The 20,040-nt window shown below is 34.5% G+C and overlaps 1 protein-coding gene across 2 annotated transcripts in view; it reads right to left on the bottom strand.

Annotated features, from left to right (window-relative positions):
- glra1 (glycine receptor, alpha 1) overlaps positions 1-20,040 on the bottom strand; it is an 80,964-nt gene that overhangs the window by 47,552 nt on the left and 13,372 nt on the right. Inside the window, exon 3 of one of the 2 annotated variants that reach the window (XM_007246433.4) lies at positions 12,139-12,177. The exons of the other annotated variant lie outside the window; for it this stretch is intronic. Coding sequence (XP_007246495.1) covers positions 12,139-12,177 — 39 coding nt within the window. The remainder of the gene's footprint in view (positions 1-12,138; positions 12,178-20,040) is intronic. 2 annotated transcript variants of the gene reach the window in all.

Below are 20,040 nucleotides of genomic sequence, written 5' to 3'. Positions count from 1 at the left end.
TCCATATAGAAATTAAAATCCACAATATAGAGACTAAAATCATCAATATAGAGACTAAGATAATAATTTTACTTTTATGTACTTTTGCTTGGTTACTGTAATGTTTGATGTTTGAGTTCCACCACTAAAGGCAACGTTTCCTCTGAACATAGCTAGAAGTCGTTTTACAAAATGATAAATTTTAAAACTTTTTTCAAATGTGAACTTCTTTCATGAGAAAATCAGTGAAGACCACTGGTATACATAACCTATAAATGAGCTGCTAAGAGAGTCCTTTTTACAAATTTCCTTGATTAGCACCTAGACTTATCTAAATTGTATCCTGATAACATTTTAAACACATGCATTTCTATGTGGTACTTAGCTAAGCTTCTGAATGCTTAGAATGAAAGGATTTGTATATGTTTTTAATGAGTTTACACTTGCATTTTTATGTGGCTAAATCTTAATCAGGCATAATCCTGACAGTCAAGATACATGAATTGATTAGGTGTAAATGTGGTCCTAGAGCTACAGTTTTAAAAAGGAAAAAAAATGTTTAAATACACTAAGCCAGTTATGAGAACTACACTTTTTAAAGTGTAATACATTATCCAATTAGACCATTAACATTCACTGTTAAACTGATAGTATAGAAGCATAATATGCAAAAATCACAGCAACACCATAGTGTAAACACATTGGAGCGGATTAAAAAAACGGATTAAGCTTAGTCTTTGACTTTGCAGCATTTTAAGTGGGGATTGCAACTGCAACTAGTCTGCAACTAGTCTTAATCTCTCTTCAGGAATCTGACCCATTGGGTTTTATGAAGAGGCATGGCTGTAACAGAGAACCTTCATCTAAAATATAAGGTTCTGCCAATAATCATATATTCACACATCATTCACATTTTAGAAGTAGTTCTTTAACGGCATCCCGCAAATCACCCTCTACAGAAAGTTCTCCTAAAGAACACTGTGTCCTTAATGGTGTCCCCACATGGCACCCCTTTGTAAAGTGAAGGGAACAAATTTATTACAATCAACAGGCACTCAAGATGCTTCTCCGATAAGTGGAGTGCCACTGATGAAAATGTGCCATATAAATAAAGAAATCTTAATGATATTGCTCAGGCTAAAAATCCAGCTGCTCTCAGCAGAAACACAATGGTTGGGGCACATTAAATATTCATATCGCTTAGGCTGTACCTATAAGGTGTTGGCAAGGAGAATTCACTTTTTATTGCACTAATATACAGGATATTGCTCACGAGCATAGACAAGTGGAGCACTACTCATTCTGCCCTCTGCGCAGAAGAGGAGAAAACAAAGTGCTCTCCAGCTCTTCAGCTCTCCTCCTCCAGAAGTGCACAGCGCTGTATGTCAACAGTAGGGTAAATGTCAAGAGCCCTTTGCTGCTCTTCATGCATAAACGTCTGAGCTGACTCGCAGGGTTTCTATTGGAACGGAGCGTTTTTCAATTTGTGCCTCAATATAGCAGCTCCGGCGACACAGCAAATAGAGGACGTCTAGCTCCCACTTGATCTGACGAAGAGAAAAAGTTCAGACTGAAGTTGCAAATAGCCCTGGTGGGTATTCACTCTATCATATAAAAGAAACGTAGAAGACTAATAATATAACCATACTTCCTCCACTGCATCAGTAAGTGTGGGATTCAGGGTTATTTTCTATTCTTATAAAGTATAGCTTTACGATTCCACTGTGTAAACTAAAGAAAACTTGTACCAGTAATAGTCTTATAATGACTATCTAGGAAAATTAAATAATCCTAAGGAAACAAGTTCTAAAATAATAATAGTAATAACCCTCCCTTTTAATACAATCGGAAGAATAAAGATTATTCTGGGTGGAGAGCTTTAACTAAGAGCCAAATATCTTTCCTAAAAAGCTCTATAAATTAAATATATATTTATTTAAGCTTTATTCATGCCAGATTTTTTTGTTTTCACTGCTGTGCCAGTGTAATAAAGACACCATAAACACACGTTATTGATACCCAGTGAGGTGTGTCTTTAGAAGATCAAAAAGCATTTAGGGGTTTACGATGTATAAATTAGTGTATAATATAAGTTTGAGGACCCAACCAAATATATTACTGTCCCTTTATTTTTTCCCACATATTTAAAATTCCCTGCTTGTTTGAAAATAAACTTAAAACACTATTAAACATTTTTATGTAACAAACATAAAAAAAAAATAAAAATAAAAAAAATAAAAAAGTACAATGCCTATATTTTTTCATGTTTAACTAAAACGAGTGGTTATTATTTGATACATAAAGACTGGTTCAACATTGCTCAATGCTAACCCTCCTGTTATGTTACTGGTCAAACTTTAGAATCTTAAAAAAATATTTTTGTTGAGCTAAAGATACTGTTTATGAAGTAAAATATTTTTATCTACTTGTAAATTGTTTAATATGGGTTGAATAAAAAAAAAAAAAAAAGGATCGGGGCATCACTGTAAAAAATAAATACTGCTGTTGGAACCTTCAACCAAAAGCTACACAGTTTCATAACCATGGAATAGACTGAAATAACTCCTGCTGTTCTAGAAACCTTCAACTGAAATCCACAGAGCTGTCCTTTCTCCTTTAAATAAAACACAACCAAAGGAACAAAAACAACAAAAACTGTTTCTACAAATGTGAGAAAAAATTAAATGCTCAGACATCTGTGGAAAGAACCATTAAACTAAAATACAATATTTACTATCATAATAAATGCAACCAAATAAAATAAATACTGATTATTTCTGATTATTTCACCTTTAAAAAGCAGTCAAATATATCTACATTCCTTTTCTACTCTATTTAAGACTGCCTACCTAAACCACTGCATCCAAATAAGGAGAAGGAGACTGGAACACTGGCCCACCATCCATCATTGTACGTTTCATTCAGCTAGAGGCGACCCTCACCATTAGAAGAATTGTATTAAAATTCATAAGAGGCTGGCAGCGGTGGGCCAGGCTGGGGGGTGAGGTGTGCGGGGGGGTAGGTGGGGGGCGAGGCCGCCCGGTGACAGGCAGTCGCAAGGAGAGGGAGAGAAGGGGGGAAAGGAGAGAGAGAGAGAGAGAGAGAGAGAGAGACTGAGCTTGCACTGTCACATGCCTATAAGTAATGACAGGCTGCTAAATTACCAGAATCCCTTCCTGCCCTTAAGGCTAGCGCTGACTGACGGGGGGACATGACAGCCCCGGAGGAGTGTGCATGGAGAGGGACATAAATCAATAGCGGGGCTGCGGCACACAGGCCGGGATAGAGAACCAGTTGACTGTGGCGTGATTATACTGGATTACGAGGTTAGCTTTCTTCTCCCAGCTGAGATGGATAGAACACATTGGTCAACAACCTCCTGCCAGGTGTTTACTCTGGGGTTCGGTTCACGGTTTCAGCTATGATCTCTAATGCTAACAGGCTGCACTAGAACATCAGTGCAACACTATTTTCCCTATTTCATTACTTGCTTTTAAATTGGAGATTGAAAATACAATACATATTACAATACATGAGTTTCAATTTAATAAGGTCACAATAAATTGCAATACTGTAAACAAGACGACCATTATATTTATAAAAACTGAGTAAAAAAAGAACTCTGAATCAGAGTTTAAACACAAAACTAAATGAACCATTGTCTGACACCAGTCTTTACATGTAAACATATAACTTTAAATCAATGTGATTATGAACATTTACAATCAAAACTAAATATGACGATACTTCAATTTACACCTCCAGAAAGAAAAGAAGAAACTACTTAAAACTGAGGAGTTTTTGATTTTATCAAATTGAAAACCTCTGGAATATAATCAAGAGGAAGATGGATGATCACAAGCCATCAAACCAAACTTGAATTTGAATTTTTGCACCAGGAGTGGCATAAAGTTATCCAAAAGCAGTGTGTAAGACTGGTGGAGAACATGCCAAGATGCATGAAAACTGTGATTAAAAACCAGGGTTATTCCACTAAATATTGATTTCTAAACTCCTAAAACCATACGAATATGAACTTGTTTTCTTTGCTTTATTTAAGGTCCGAAAGCTCTGCATCTTTCATTCTTTTCATATTTTTATATCTTTTGACATTTGTTTAATAGACGACCTTCATTTCTTAAAGAAATTGAGTCGTTTTTGCAAGAAATTATTGAGAAGGCACAGCTGTTAACTGAAAGCCTGAATTCCAGGTGACTCTACCTCAAAGCTGACTAAGAAAATCCTGCCAAGATGTGCTAAGCTGTCATCTAAGCAAGAAGTGTCTACCTTAAAGAATCTAAAATATAAAACATATTCTGGTTTAACACTTTTTTGTTTACTAAATAATTCCATATGGTTTTCTTCACAGTCTGAATGACTTTAGCATTAAACTTCAATGCAGGATATTTTCAAAATAATGAAAAACACTGAATTTAAGGTCCAAACTTTTGAGTGGTACTGCATGTTTTGGTTTTGCAGAAGGTAAAAGGATGGGATCTTTACTAAAACTAGAGTGCGAAATCCATACATAAGACTGACATGGCAAATTTGAATGGGACAAAAAAAAAAGTCACTGAAACAATTTAAACAATTTAGTAAATGTTTATGTATCAGAATCAGTACAGCCAAAGTTATGGAGCAGAGAGTTATTAAGTTTTAAGCAGAGAACAAAGTTATCAGTCCAGATTTCTTAGATCAGCGACCTTTAGAAGATGGCACTTTGTAATTAATCTATTCTTTTTGTGGATTTTTTTTACTGGAAATTTTGTTACATGTGGATAAACAGGTTTACACAGAAACGTTAAATTAATTGTTGAAATATAAACTACCGGGGAGGTTTATTGTATTATAAATAAAGGAATACGTCATAGAACAGCTGTATTTACATCAGTGAAGACATGTTAGGTGTATACATTTTGTTTTTTATGTTCTTCAGGTGGTCTATGTAGTTAATGTGATACAAGTCTTTTATAATAACTTTTTATTTTGCACTATGTCTAAATTGGTGTAAGCAAAACTCCTGACAAAGTATCTAATTCTAAAAACCTATTCCTTAATAAATAACCATAATCTCCTAATACAGCTCTGGTAAAAATGAAGAGACCACTTCAGTTTCTGAATCAGTTTCTAGGTTTTTCTATTTATAGGTAGAAGTTTAAGTTAAATGAACATTGTTGTTTTATTCTATAAACTACGAACAACATTTCTCCCAAATTCTTAATTAAAATACTGTCATCATTTAGAGCCTTTATTTGCAGAAAATGAGAAATGGCTGAAATAAAAAAAGAAATGATGCAGAGCTTTCAAATCTCAATGCAAAGAAAACAAGCTCATATTCATAAAGTTTTAAGAGTTTTTGGTGGAATAACCCTGGTTTTAAAAATCAAAGAAACTCATAATTTTAAGTGGTTTCTTATTTTTTTACAGATAAGTATTAAAGAACTGCATTGAATGTAGAATAATATTTTAAAGTGGCTTAAAGCTTTACCCCTGTGATACACAACTTCAAACCGAGGAGAGGCCAAATCTCATATTCGATCTAGAAGGAAGTCCACAACAGAAGCTGTGCTGCTTTAAATTGCCTGCCAGTTACCAGCGATATGACTGTGACCATCTGACTGGCTGTCAGCTCTGTCCTATAGCAGCAGCGTTTCACTGTACTGTGTTGTATTGTGGTGTACAGCATGATCTCAGGGGACTGTTACAGCTGTCTACACTCTTTAGGTTTTGTTGAGGCCACAACAGTTTTGGATGCAACAATTTCAAACTCTGAAAGAAGATAATTATAAGAAGCTGTCACACAGCCTGTGCTAATGAAGCAGTACTGATCTACCTTGCTTCTATTGCTAGAACTCAAAAAGAATATATTAAGAATTATATTAGACACTTATTATACTACAGCTCTGGAAAAAAATAAGAGATCTTCTGTCAAAGAGAAGTTTCTGAACCAGTTTCTCCTATTGACTCTGCTATTTAACAAAAAAGATGCAGAGCTTTCAGACCTCACATAATGCAAAGAAAACAAGTTCATATTCATAAAGTTTTAAGAGTTCAGAAATTAATATTTGGTAGAATACTCCGGGTTTTAATCACAGATTTCATGCATCTTGGCATGTTCTCCTCTGCCAATCTTGTACACTGCTTTTGAATACCTTTATGCCACTCCTGGTGCAAAAATTCAATTGTGATCATCCATCTTTCTTTTGATAATATTCCAGAGGTGTTCAATTTGGTAAAATCAAAGAAACAAATTTGTTTTAATTTCATTTTAAAGATAAAAACTAATCACAATACATCGATTACATATTTTGATTACAGTATATATATGTAAAATATATCACAATATATTGAATTGTAACCCCTGTATCGCTATGGGTATTGTATCGCAGTCCTAACGTCTATTGACCATACTGATTCTACAGGCTTGTATAGCCACTGAGTGTTAGGATTTAAAAAATGATAAAATGGTTTCTCCTAAATATTTAGAAATTATTCAGATATAACTTTAGCCTCTGCTAATGTTTGACTACCTCATTTATTATTTATTCTGAATATTCACAGATAACCATTGATGCATCATAATGATGGGTAGTTCATTCAAATTAACTTAATTAATTCAAACTACTGCTTTAATGTGATATTCAAAAACTAAATATCGTCTGGGAGCAATGTTCATATTTTGCATTTTTCCTTAACCTTGTTCATTATAAAAGCTGCTGTAAGGTTGAAGGGAGCTGCATGCTATTCATAAAAAAAAAAACAGCTACATTTCTATTTAGTTTTTATATTGGTTTCATTAAAATTTTATTGTGTTTGACCAGTTTTGACTCCCTTTATTATTACTTTGTGTATATTTGATCATTTTAAAATGGTGCTATTTGTTATATATCTATAAATATAAAATTGAATAAAACTATTAAAATTTTAAATCATAATAATCATTCATATATTTAAGGAAGAGTGAGTTTTAAAAATATAAAAAGAATATTATCAAGCCCTAATGCATCACTATAAAAATGTCAATCCTGATTGTAATCTGCAGTGACTTGACACTAAAGTTTGCAATGCTCTGCATAGATCCTTCATTTATAGGCACAAAAATAAAATTATCAAGAACATCTATTATATTAAAAGCATATTTGATGGAAAATTGCACTTACAATTGCACTTTTTTGCACTTACTATTCTCAAATGTAATCAAATAGTGAAGACATTTGGGGTCTGAAGTTTTATGCATATTTAGTTTTGCAGTGGGACTCCATGGCTAAAACAAAATAATGTTATATACTTATTAGGGTGGTGGACTTCTATTATGCTGCTTTTATACTAGACTAGTAAATCCAGTGATTTACAGTGATTCCACAGCTTTACAGATTAATTGCATTTGGGGTGGAAGAACTGATTAATTTTGTTATTTAATGGACATTGACATTCTAAAGTAGCCCCTTTCTTAACCTAAATGTTCAATTCCCAAACATTTACAATACATTATACAGTACATATCTTCAACGTACTCAAATGTATGCACTACAGAGATATTGGGTTGTCCTAATTAATGATTTATCGGATTATTTTAATATTTTATTTATTTTTACATTCATATTTAGAAACTTATTTTGGGTTGTTTCTGCTGCCGGTTTGTAGGTTTTAAGACAAATTCAGGTTGACATTCCTGCCTGTTTAGTCATAGCATCATTCAGCATTATTCAGTTATGTGGATTTCTAAGGCAGGAAACAGCACAGCACCATGTTTATCTAAATTCGTTTAGTGTTTTGTTGTGCTTTAAATCAAATGCTATAATTTAATAATGGTATTAGAATTTGAATTATGTTAGAACATATTTCTCCAAAGTCATGATGTTTAATCCATTTTCCCTCTGTATTTGATCATAATAATGTTTAGATTTTTTTTTTTAATTTATGTGCTTTGATGAGTGGAAATAAATGGAAAAAAGTGAATTTCCTATAAATATATCTATATGACATCTGCTTGTATTATATTTTTATAATATTTTCTATATTAACTATTAAAAAATAGAATGTTTCCTCAGATATTAAGGAAACATGCTAAATTTAAGCACTGACATTTCTTGACAACAGTGCTCCAGTCAGTATGTTCTTTTTGTAATGTTCAGTTATAGAGAGAAAACCTGTTTATCTAACTAATTGTCTCCTGAACAGCTAAGTAATAAGTTTCAATTTATCATCATGAAGGATCATTTTAAATTATTTTAACAGCAATTTCAACAAAACTTGGTGTGCGGTGCTTCGAGCCATGTTATAAAGGCAGTGCATATTTGAGATAGGTTTAGTGATCCAGAATAGTCCAATAGCATTACATACTTTAATCTGGCTGTTAGCCATTGCAGATGAAGCTGTGTCCCCATCCCTTATTTCAAATTAAAAGCCCTTTGTTTTGTTACACAAGCTTTGTTTATCTGTGAGCTTTCACTGCAAAATAATGTTTAGTGTGTTCAATAATATGAATATATTAATAATAAATAAACATTTACAAATAGTAATTTAGTAATTGCCATTTCTATTTAAATAGGGTGAAAAACTGGCAAAATAAATGAAAACTGCTTAAAAGCTTTACTTCAAACTATTTTATTTTGTTCAGTTCAGGACTTTTTATTTCAAGTCGACCACTAGTAAGTATAAATTAAAATGATAAAATTGTAATATAGGCCTTTTAAAAACAATAAAATTAGAGACTGAAACATTGCATATGATGAATAAGTAACTTTCTAAATAAATCTCAAAAGAAATGTATGCAAAATGCTCCACAAAACAAAGTGCATGACCTAAAGACATAACATAAGTACAGTGAATTTAGATACACCTAATTGACCAAACAATTAATACATAAAGGATAACAGTTAGAAATTGTCCAGAATTGCTAAAATGGCTTTAGTTCATTAGAACATTTAGTAAAATAGAACTTTTAGTACAGTTTAAGTTTTTGCCTTCTACTGTAAACTAGTATTTTGGAGGTTTCACTGGACAGTGACCATTAGTTATTCGTTAGCAAAGTGAGCACATCAGCAGAAACTGGAAATTAAGAGGAATACTCACTACCTGCAGGAGTAATAGCCATTCCAAACATGCATTCAGTTCAAACAACGGCTGAACCAACCCCAGAGCACAGAGCACAAAAACAGCAGTGCTGAACGTGTACAAACTCTAGCCTTCCAATTCATCAGAGAAATGCGGCGCTCCAGCACATCATTAATAAACGCAAATGTAATGCACACCACACTTTTTCAGGGCATTTGTGAAGAATACTACAAAGAGCGAGTCGTAATCTTTGAGAGAATAAGTGATAATTAAAAGCTGGGTGATGAATATAGAATAATCCCCTGTAAGAAGATTTGTGGATCCTGATTCTGTGATCATTCATTTGAGAAGCTGGCGCATTGACAAACATCCCCGAGGCTTAGCATTACTCAACACAAAGCCTTTGCATCCGGGAGCGAGACGCGTCTATAACAGGCTGAACAGTTCTTAATAAAGCTAAATAACAGGCCTCTAATAAGAATTCAGTGCCAGTGCTGAGCCCAGAGGAGCACGACTGCAGTCACTGCTACACTTCTGCTCTATTCTCGAACACACAGCAGCTGAGATATGCCAGACACAGTATCAGGAAGATCAGTTTAGCCAAGATTTATTTTAATAAAAAAATTAACATTTATCATTTTTAACCTCTTACACTGCAAGTGTAAGGTCCATTTATTATTCTGAACTAGGGGTGTGTCATTTCGTATTGTACGTAATAATATCGTCAACATTTTTGAATATTGTGAACATTATTATACTCTGAAATATCGTGCCAGATCACCCACTCCTAATTATCACATCAGGGTACTACTTTTTTACTGTTTTTAGCAAAAGAAAATGTCCCATTATATATCTACTAGACAGATTATATCTGTCCAGTATAATTTATTTTACTTTAATCCTGGATATATGAAGATATTTAGAGTACATTATTATTATTAGTATCATGACATTCTGGATCATTGACTTCTGTTACAAATCTCATTAAATTCTTGTATTTTTTAATACCTCAGTTAGGGGTGTGATATCATATTGTATGCAATGATAACATTTCATTTTCATTTTGTTGGAGTAGTGTATTCCTGAAATATTTATTTTTAATCTAGTGTTTTGTTATATCGCCAAGAGTATCTTTATTGTGAAAATACCATGAAATATTTTGTGATATTATTTTAGTGGCATATCACCCACCCCTATTCTATACTCTTTACTTTTTAGTTTCTGAGAGCAAACAAGAGGGTAAATAACATTTTATTTACTATTTTAAACATACAGTTAATCATTTCTATCAAATACAATATGTATCACCATTTTTGGCCTACAACTAAAAGTTAATCCAACTACATTTATATTATTGTATTTTTTTATATATTGTTTTGATGTTATTACTCATTTTGAGTTTGTTATTCAGGTTTTGTCTTTTCTTAACCATGTACATTCTTTACACTGGCTATTAATGGTTTTAATTTGTGTAAATCAGGTTTTTAAATCAAACATTTCAGTAGTTTAACATCATATTGCAAACCCCAATCTGTAACTGCTATATGTTTTAATTACAGCTGACACAAGTTTAGAGTCATTTGCAGTTAGTAAGTTAATAATAAGTTAATAATCCAAAACTGTGTTATTGCCCCATTACGGCAGTGCATTTCTCACCCCACTTGCTGAATTTAGCCATGTGTGAAAACTAATTTTGATCTTAATCCAACAATCTGAAGAAAAAAAAAAAAAAAAAAAAAAAACAGTCGTCCAGCAATAGCACCTAGCTCAGTCTTCAAGCTCAGTCTTCAAGCTCAAGGGCAAACACCATTCAAGTTAATTCTAAAGCCAAGATTTCCAGCTCAATACAGCGCTAAGAACCACAGAACATCCACAGCAAAACTCTAAAAGGCCATTACCCACAGAGACACCATCTTTAATAATAATCCAGTGCAGAATGGATGGTGTACTACTGCTATAAATGTCTGTATGTGAGACACATATACTGTGTTTACATTGTTTATCATCAGTACTTATTGTAATTTACAGGATACTAAAAACAGCATAATAAAACAAAGCAACAAAAACTGAACAGCATCATTTTTACCTAAAGTATTTACATTTTACATTTGTTGGATTACATGAATCTCTAGATTTAACAAAGGTGCATTCACATGTTTGCAATAGAATTACTTTTAAGAGCCAATTAAGAGCCAATATTACAGTAACTATTACCAAACAATGTATTGCACAGCTGTAGTAGTCTCCTAAAAACAAAGGTGCCAATAAAGATTTCTTGGAGTAATTCCAAAGTATGAACACTTGGTTTCATTATTCTGGGACTTTTTACAAATCATGTTTGTAAGTAGAACAAAATAAAGTTCAATTTAAAAATGAAACAGAAAATATTTTATGAAAGTTCACAACAGATTACCATACTAATTGTTTTTTTTTTTATTTGTCAATTCACGTTTAGAGCCTATCATTCAGTGATGAATGCTGTAAATGTATAGCAATGTATATTAAAATGCTATATTTGTAGTTGAGAAATTTAAGTGTGAAGAGCCATTAGGACATTTAAAAACCTTGACGTGTTTTAAAATGCTCTAAGTTGAGCCATACATATATGAACATCCAAGAATCCATCTATTTCAGATCCTTTATTTTTAGAAGCGTACTACACCATACCTGGCTGTGACATTTAAGATGAGACCACATGACTCTGGTAGGAGATATCAGCTGTGATATGCTCTCACTCAGACAACACCTCTAATAAAACAGCATTGACATTGCAGATGGAGAGAAAGATCTGGATCAACAGCACCGGTCCGCACAAGCTTTCAACCATTTCAAATGCTGACAGCAGCCTGAGTGTGTTTTAATTAATCTCTGCATCACCAATTACTCTCACAGGCAAACAAACAGTCAGTCTCTCGCTGAGGAACATTCTGGAGAGAAGTATCTAGAAACACATCAGCAGACATCTAAAACGGTAGCCCATTTAGCATTTAGCCAAGAAACTAGTCTAAAGCAGGTGCCGCTTTAACTATGTTAATGGGGCATTGCTCCAGGTGCATTAACCACTAAGCTTGATTATTCCTGGATTGAAGAAAAAGGAAGTACCTTTCTTGTGAGTACCATCCGATTTGGAGCCTTGTGGGTCTAATAAAAAAAAGATCAGGATTAAACACATAGTATTCTAACAGCAATATTGTTATTTTGTTATTTCCTCTGAAGAAACAACAACAGAAAAAAAATCATAAAAAATAGAAGCATGGCTCAATCCTTCGATTAGTTTTACTTGCCAACACTTTGGGCTTTGAAGTGTATGGCAGGGAAAGACGGGCCAACATACTAAAGGCAAGAGCAGGTAGGAAGGATGCACTTATCTGTCCACAAGGTCAGCGGGCAGGAGAGGAGGCGATGCATAGAAATGGAAGGAGGGGGTGGGGAGGGGGGGTTGCAATGCAGATTTCATTATGGGAGGCAAAAGGTGGGTTAGCAAAATGCACTAAGAGATGCAATACACTAGAGAGAAGGGAGAATGCAAAGACTACATGTCAAACTGGCTTCGCTTTTAACTTCGTTCATTTTTCTCGGCTGGTAAATTGAAGAAAACCAATTTCCTTAATCCTTTCCTTAAGGCTCCTTTACTTGCCATTGATTGTATCTACTCCCAACAGATTGCGGGACTGTGCCATACCAAAGGAATGAGAACTTACTCGGAGGCAGAGTGTGAGCATTCCGAAGAGAATGCCTGCCTCGTAGCGTAGCCTCACTATAATGCTTCATTAGAGTGTGTAATCAATGGATTGCGGCATTTTCCCTTATGTATTTCTTTAAGCGGACAGCAAAACAAGCACTATACGGCCTTCATTTTTCACCTTAAGTGTGAAAATCTTTCAACATTGCCTGTATGCAGCTTGCGCTAGGGGTATTTTCATCATCATTACCATGTATACAGAGCAGCACCGCACAATGAGAGCATTGTATCCTCGCTTTGAGACATCAGAAGGATTAATATGGCTAAAAGAATAACAATGGATTTCTTGTAGAGAGTAAATGCCATTAACCATGGTGGAATGGATAATACCGCACAAAAGTTTAGGGAACATTTGCGCTTGCCTGTTGAGCAAAAAGGATTAGGCTGGATATTATATGAGGGATTTTCTTTAGGCAGATATATTCTCACCAGTACACACACACACACACACAATATATAAACACACACATACACGGAGCCTGCTCTGAGCTCCGGAAAGTACTGTGCATCTGTAAGGCAAAATCATCATTATCTGCCTGGTGAGGAATGAGAATGTGCCTGGATGAAAGATTCTTGTTGACTGCAGTAATCCATCTGTGTTACTTGCAAGGGAACTCACTCGGAAAACGAAGCGCAATTACTTGGCACAAACATGAACTGCTGGAGACAGGTGACTTAAGCTCCGTAATGTGAGGCATTTTTCCTTCTATCATTCTGCACGACCCCCGATCCTCAGCGCCGGCGTAATCCTGAAGAAGCCCACACATACTAAAGAAGCTTATCCTTTGTGAGGAGGATCTATATGAACTGTTCGAGCTCTGAAACCTCTGACCCAGCTTTGAGAGTGCTTCATTGTAGTTCTGTATTAGATAATAGCCAATTACAAACATCAGCCCTAAAAAAAAATCCTTCAGCATAGAATTAAAAATGTCTCAGAGCAGCATTTTAACCAAAGGATTCCTATATGCATTCGAGGGCAAATAATATATTCATACTGTTGCTTGCGTGTGTCAAATAACCCTTTTTAAAATAAATTAAAATCCCCTTGCGATTGTAAGTAAGTTAAAATGCATTAATTAGTTGCCAAATATCTATTTTTTTTAATCACATGACCTCATCCAATCTGCTACTTTATCATTACATCATTCAGTGTTTAATAAGAAACCTGTCATTTTTGGTTTTATATGTAATATGTAAGTAATATGTAAGTGTTTTTTTTTTGTTTGTTTTTTTTACTTTAGACATAAATGTATACTGTGCAAATGCTAAAAACACTAGTATTAAAAAGATAAGACAAAAAGTTGTGATTTTACATCATTTTGCTCAATAAAAACACCCCCAAAGCTCTGATGAGTTTTAAAGTTATCATCCAATATGTTTTGGTAACATAAGGATTCAGGAGAAATCTGGAACCCAGCATATCCTGGACTGTTTATTTTTTTATTTTTTTTAACAAAAGACTCTTACCATTGTTTTACCGTATTTATATTTATTTGCACCATAATTTTAATTGCTATATTTATAAATGCTGAGATTGCTGAGATAAATGGTTAAAAATAATGTGCCTATCTGCTTTAGTTAGAGTTTCCATTACAATATTACAAAACCCCTGCAATGCATCCATGAACTTCATATATTGCTTTTAAAAACGTCCAGGTGGGAATAAATCGTATGTACTTTACATCACTACATTAAACTACAAATGTTCAGTATGTTGAAGAAATTCAACAAATTCATTTTCAGTCTGCCAAAAACGTTTTATCTACTTCTGTAGAGCGATTATTTTAAATGTGAATCAAATTTAAGGAACACACTCAAATATTTAATATCACTATTACCCTACAGCCAAATACAATATATATATTCAAATTCTTCCCTATTCAGGTTTCAGATATCTAACTTCTGAGTCCACACTGAGGGGCTAAAAACTCCAGTTTCCCGCTCTCTAATCTTGTGCCCTTGAGTAAACAGAAGCAGATTGCAGCGGTGGCGTGCCACTGACTTCAAATTTGAGCAGTTATGGAATGGAATTCCGACGCTCTACAGTTCCTGCAGTCTCGGGAGACACAGAACGACCTGTATGAAATGAGTTAAAATGTATATAAAATGTTAGAATTAAATCTAAGCTGTTCTTTCTCTGTGCTGGCTGACTGCTCTATCACTCGGTATATTGGTTGGTCTGCAGCAGCTCTCTGCAGTCAGGCTCTGCCGTGTCCTTTCTCCAGGGACAGCAACAATATTTCTGCTCCAACCTCGTGACAGTCGGTGTCACGCTGGAAATACATTTCAAACTATTCCCTTAAACTTTGTAAGACTTTGTTGGAGAGATAGCATTATTTATGAGACTATTATCAGTACCTCACACATTTTTGAATCTGGAATCAATATTTGCTTGCTATTTCATGTAAACATAATTATAAAAAAGTTCTGTTACAATTTAGATTCTTTATCAAAAGGGTTTAGGCTGTTCTTTAACTTTTTTTGGTAACTGATTTAAAATCTGTGACAGCAAAAAATGTAAAGGAAATGTATACTACCTACTCTAGCTTAAACTTTATTTTATATATGCTTATATCTTATAAATGCAGTCATCAAAGCATTTCACAGCTAATTGCACAGTGTATGACTGGGTATGTGTCAAATAAAACATGAACAGCATGGCTTAAGTGAATCTAAAACTGAAATTACACTGCTGAGGTATCTAACAGCAATGCTGAAATAAATTAATGATTAGGATAGCACTACTGAGGTAATTGTATTTTGTTTAATGGTATGTCTGCTGGGATATTAAAAATGTTTTAGGCTATGCAAATTATTCAGTGGTGAAAAAAAAACTACCAAAACTGTACAGTTAATATAATATTATATTTTTAGAGATACATATTTTTTAAAGGACATATGCTATTTTATAGAACGCAAACTATTTTTTTTTTGTATGTGTTTTTAAAGCACATAGATTTATAGCACAGTTTTTACTTGATGAGGATGTTAAAGGGTTAACAATCGGAGTTGTTTTGTAGCAAAATATCACTTTCTTTTCACATCCTGTTGTGATTTATGCTTTTTTAACATTCTACATGACACACATGGATATAAACACATTCTGTTCCCCTCAGTAGATTTTCTCAGCAAGCCAAAAACCACTCAAGTAGCTTCATCCTTACAGCTGTATGCGGATGCTACACTCCCACTCATTAGATGACCCTCATCAAACCTATTAAAGTCCCATTAACAAGTGCAGATAGCACAAAAATTTACATCAAGCTCCTTCAGCGAATCCAATATCTTCTCTCCAGGTCACGACATGGATGAGGAGGAAAAGCAGAGAGACATCCAGAGAGAGGAAAGCGGTCAGTAAATATACTGCAGCAGTCTGTATATTTACAACAGCATTTACACCTGTATTAAAGGGCCCATTCCGAAGCAGAGTGACAGTCGTTACAAAGCGTTACACTGATCATCACTGTGATGCGTTACGGGAGCTTATTTGAGCATCTGCTGGTAATGGGGGGCTGGGCGGGGGGGTCTGTTGGTGGGTGGCAGGACTGCGGCAGGGCAAAAGCAACCCCTGGTCGTGATATTTGGTGCGGATGCGCTGCACCTCATGGCTGTCGAGCCGCTGCTCCTCACGGCGACTGATGAGGAGGGACAAGGTTAACGGGGAGAGTGGAGCCACAGCTGCACTGCACAGCGTTCATCAGCGCAGGCTGGAGATTACAGCACAGCCCAGCTCCCTGAGTGTGTGTGAGTGAGTATGTGTGTGGGGAGGAGAGACTCACTCCCCTATCTCACTACCACTGCCTTACACGCTCCCACTCCCTGATTCATTTTACACTGCAGCTCCTGCAGCTGTCAACAAGCACTGGGCAAAAAAAAAAAAAAAAAAAAAAAATCTTACTCCAGCAAAATTTTAACCCCTTATACCTTTATATAAGCCCACTGTCCACTTCAGCACTCTCTGAACTACTGCAGTATTAAATGCTCTGAAAGTAGTGGTTTAAATGCAAATGCACTAGATTTTGTGTTTATTAACACTGGAATATATCATACATTCTAAAAATTCTACAAATATTCTACATAGTATGCATTGTTTCTTTGCCATAACGTTTTGGGAAATATTTATAAAATGTTAACTTTAATATTATTTATAATCTTGTATTATTTAATCTTGCATTATATATAATCTACAATAGTATAGATTGGGAAAATCAGAAAAAATGTAATTATTTGTATATCAAAGCATTACAAAATATCAGTCTCTAGCAAGTTCATCTTGATACGCTGTGCTACAATGTTATGTTTCTTACTAAAACATATCATATAAGTATCTAATAATGGTAAGCTATACTCCAAAAACATTTTGCAATATTTAGAATTGTTTAAGCCCAATATTGTTTTCTTATCATGTTAATTATATTGTACTGAAATATAACCCCGTTATGTTTAAAAGCAGTGCTTAAAAATGTTGACATTTAAGCGCCACTTAAAAAGTTTGACACAGTTTATCAGAACAATAATTATATTGCCCATCCCCTTTAAACTGATTAATTTTATTGTTTTTAAAATATTTTTTAGTAATGTAATCTTATTATAGGTGGACCAGATGCTCCCGATGCTACATTTTGAAATGTTTATAGACGTATATGCATGTTTAGTTATTTATACATAAAACACATTTTGATAGGTATCGGCATCAGCATCAGCATAAAAAAAAAAAAAAAAAAAAATGTAAAGAATTATAAAATATGAGAATTCACCCCTAACAATTGAGTAAATCATTGAGTATTGAGTAAAATATATTATATTAAAATATATTGTAGAATTATTTTATCAGTATACACAATAAGGAAAACAGAAAAAATATATAAAAATGATTGTGTAAAGTGGGCACTAATTGGTTAAAATATGCCAGAATAAGATTTTTTTTTTTTTTTCAATAATAACTATGCTGAATGGTCTGAACGGATTTCCTTAAAGCGGCCCTCAGTCATGATCAGTGTAGGTTCTTCTCATGCTGGCACATTCGCAGCTTCAGGCAATTCTAATATACCCCCCACCCCCCCGCACTGCTGGTGGCCACGGCACCAAATGAGCAGGAGAGGTGCCAGTGTGCAGAGGTGTGCTTCTCCAGAGAGAGCTGGAAACAAATGTCTTCTCACGTTACTCTGTGTGTGTGTGTGTGTGTGTGTGTGTGTGCGTGTGTTCGGAAGCGAGCTTTGCTCAGGCTGAGCCGGGCTGAGGACACCCTCACAGTTTCAGAATAGATACTGTGTGGAGCTCCTCGCTGAATGAATTTCATTACTGCACTCTACGGCTGAGGAGCAAAAGGCGAGAGCTTACGGCTCAACGTGCTCATCCGCCGCCGACCTGACAGCCATGACGAACCACTGAATTTCATAATGTCGGGTCATGTGACCACGGGCTGCCTCCTGGCTCTCAGACAATGATGTTAATTCCACTGTGATGTAAGGTCACACTGGAAGTGCAGAGGCTTTTCTCAAATAATGATTTGCACATTGCTTTGTTACTGAATAATCCTTTTTTTTATCATTTTAATACATATTCTACATTATCATGGTCAAAAGGGTATTGCTGAGATTCATCCCTGGAAGACTTGTCACAATAATTCCATTATTGACTACACTGGGTTAAAATTCTTAATAATGAAAAGTTATAAAGTTGCTTTTTAAAAAGAAATGTGTAAATGCATCATTATGCTACAGTATTATGTAGTATTATTATATCCGTATATATCAGTTATATAATAATATTTATTGCAGTTATTCTTGGACAATATATTATCAAAAGACTGTTTATTGTGACAGGCCTACACCCAGGAACAGTTATGTTGTGTTATATGTCAAAGGTCAGCTGAGGTGAGAAAACAATTATCCAACTGTGTAGTGTGACGTGGTTTAAAAACGCGGTGTTCAAACAGCACAGCTTAGCACAACTTAAAATGTCAGAATGCATTCCCCAAACGCCAACAGCGCCAACTTTCAATGTAGCAGAACATTTCTGCATACAGCACAAAAAAGGCAACCTTTGCCATGAGCAAGGTTAAGATGCACGCCAACACAGATTAAGGGAGGGCTTTCGCTATCCGAGCATTCAAGCAGGTTTAATAGTGTGGACAGAGTCACGACAAAACATTCCTCTCACGTTCACGTCACTTTTACCTACCTGCACTGTCACAGGGAGAGTCTCACACTCACACACAGCTAGAGCTATGTTTCTATGAAAGCACGTTTTATTCAGTAGACCTGTTTAGATCAGAGCATTCTATATATTTTTTATACTATTAGCTTTACATTCCATTAGATAAGCATGAGTAACAGTCAGTTGAGCAATTATATAAGTGCATATTATAGGACATAATATAATATGCAAACATGCGATTAAAATAAACACTTTATTTGGATAGGACACCTTAGGGGATTTGTAAGAGGGCTGCACAATATATTGTTTAAGTGTCACATTGTTCACAGTGCAGGATGTGCAAAGTCATGTGACACTCAGATTCAAATCAGGATATATACAGGTTACAGGTTATAAACCAGAAGCAGATTATATCTGTCCAATAATGTTTATTTTAGTAAAAAAAAAATCAATACTGCAACAAATACCACAGAAAAAAATACTGCAATGTAAGTTTTCCAATATTGTGCAGTCCTACTTTATGGATACTTTAGATGCATATATAATCTTTCTCCCAAAACCTAATCTTGTGTTTCACTAGATAGTTTGACTAAAAATGTACAGCTGCAGTTAATCTACATAAGGCTACAGTATAGTGTCCTATCCAAATAAACTGAAACCCTATTTTCTATTAGATCTTACCAATAACTTCCCAATTCAAATCATACAGTACTGTGCAAAGGCATAGACATCCGAGAAAAAAAGCAATTTATCCGGGCAGTAAATATTTTACAATGCATGGTCAGAATAAACACAAACACAGTAAAAATCCTTATTTCCTTATATGATTTACATTATTCAATATAGCTATTTTTGAAAAAAGACAGCATTTACAGTTCAAATCTTCTATTTGAACATATATTTTATTCATCCAAACAATGCTTTATTAAATAAAACTGATTAAATTAAACAAATCCACAATCAATTTGTGATAGTACTCTTTACTGTATTAATGTTTATTTGTAGTTATTCTAGTGTTATATTGTCTTATACAGAATAACACACATTTACTGCCGAGATAAATACTAAATGTTGCACATATATACACATATTAATGACAGCAT

This window comes from Astyanax mexicanus, chromosome 10 (assembly GCF_023375975.1).
Source record: "Astyanax mexicanus isolate ESR-SI-001 chromosome 10, AstMex3_surface, whole genome shotgun sequence".
In the NCBI taxonomy this organism is placed as follows: Eukaryota; Metazoa; Chordata; class Actinopteri; order Characiformes; family Acestrorhamphidae; genus Astyanax; species Astyanax mexicanus.
The sequence above is the reverse complement of the archived record's forward strand: the minus strand, read 5'-3'. Positions and strand labels throughout refer to the sequence as shown.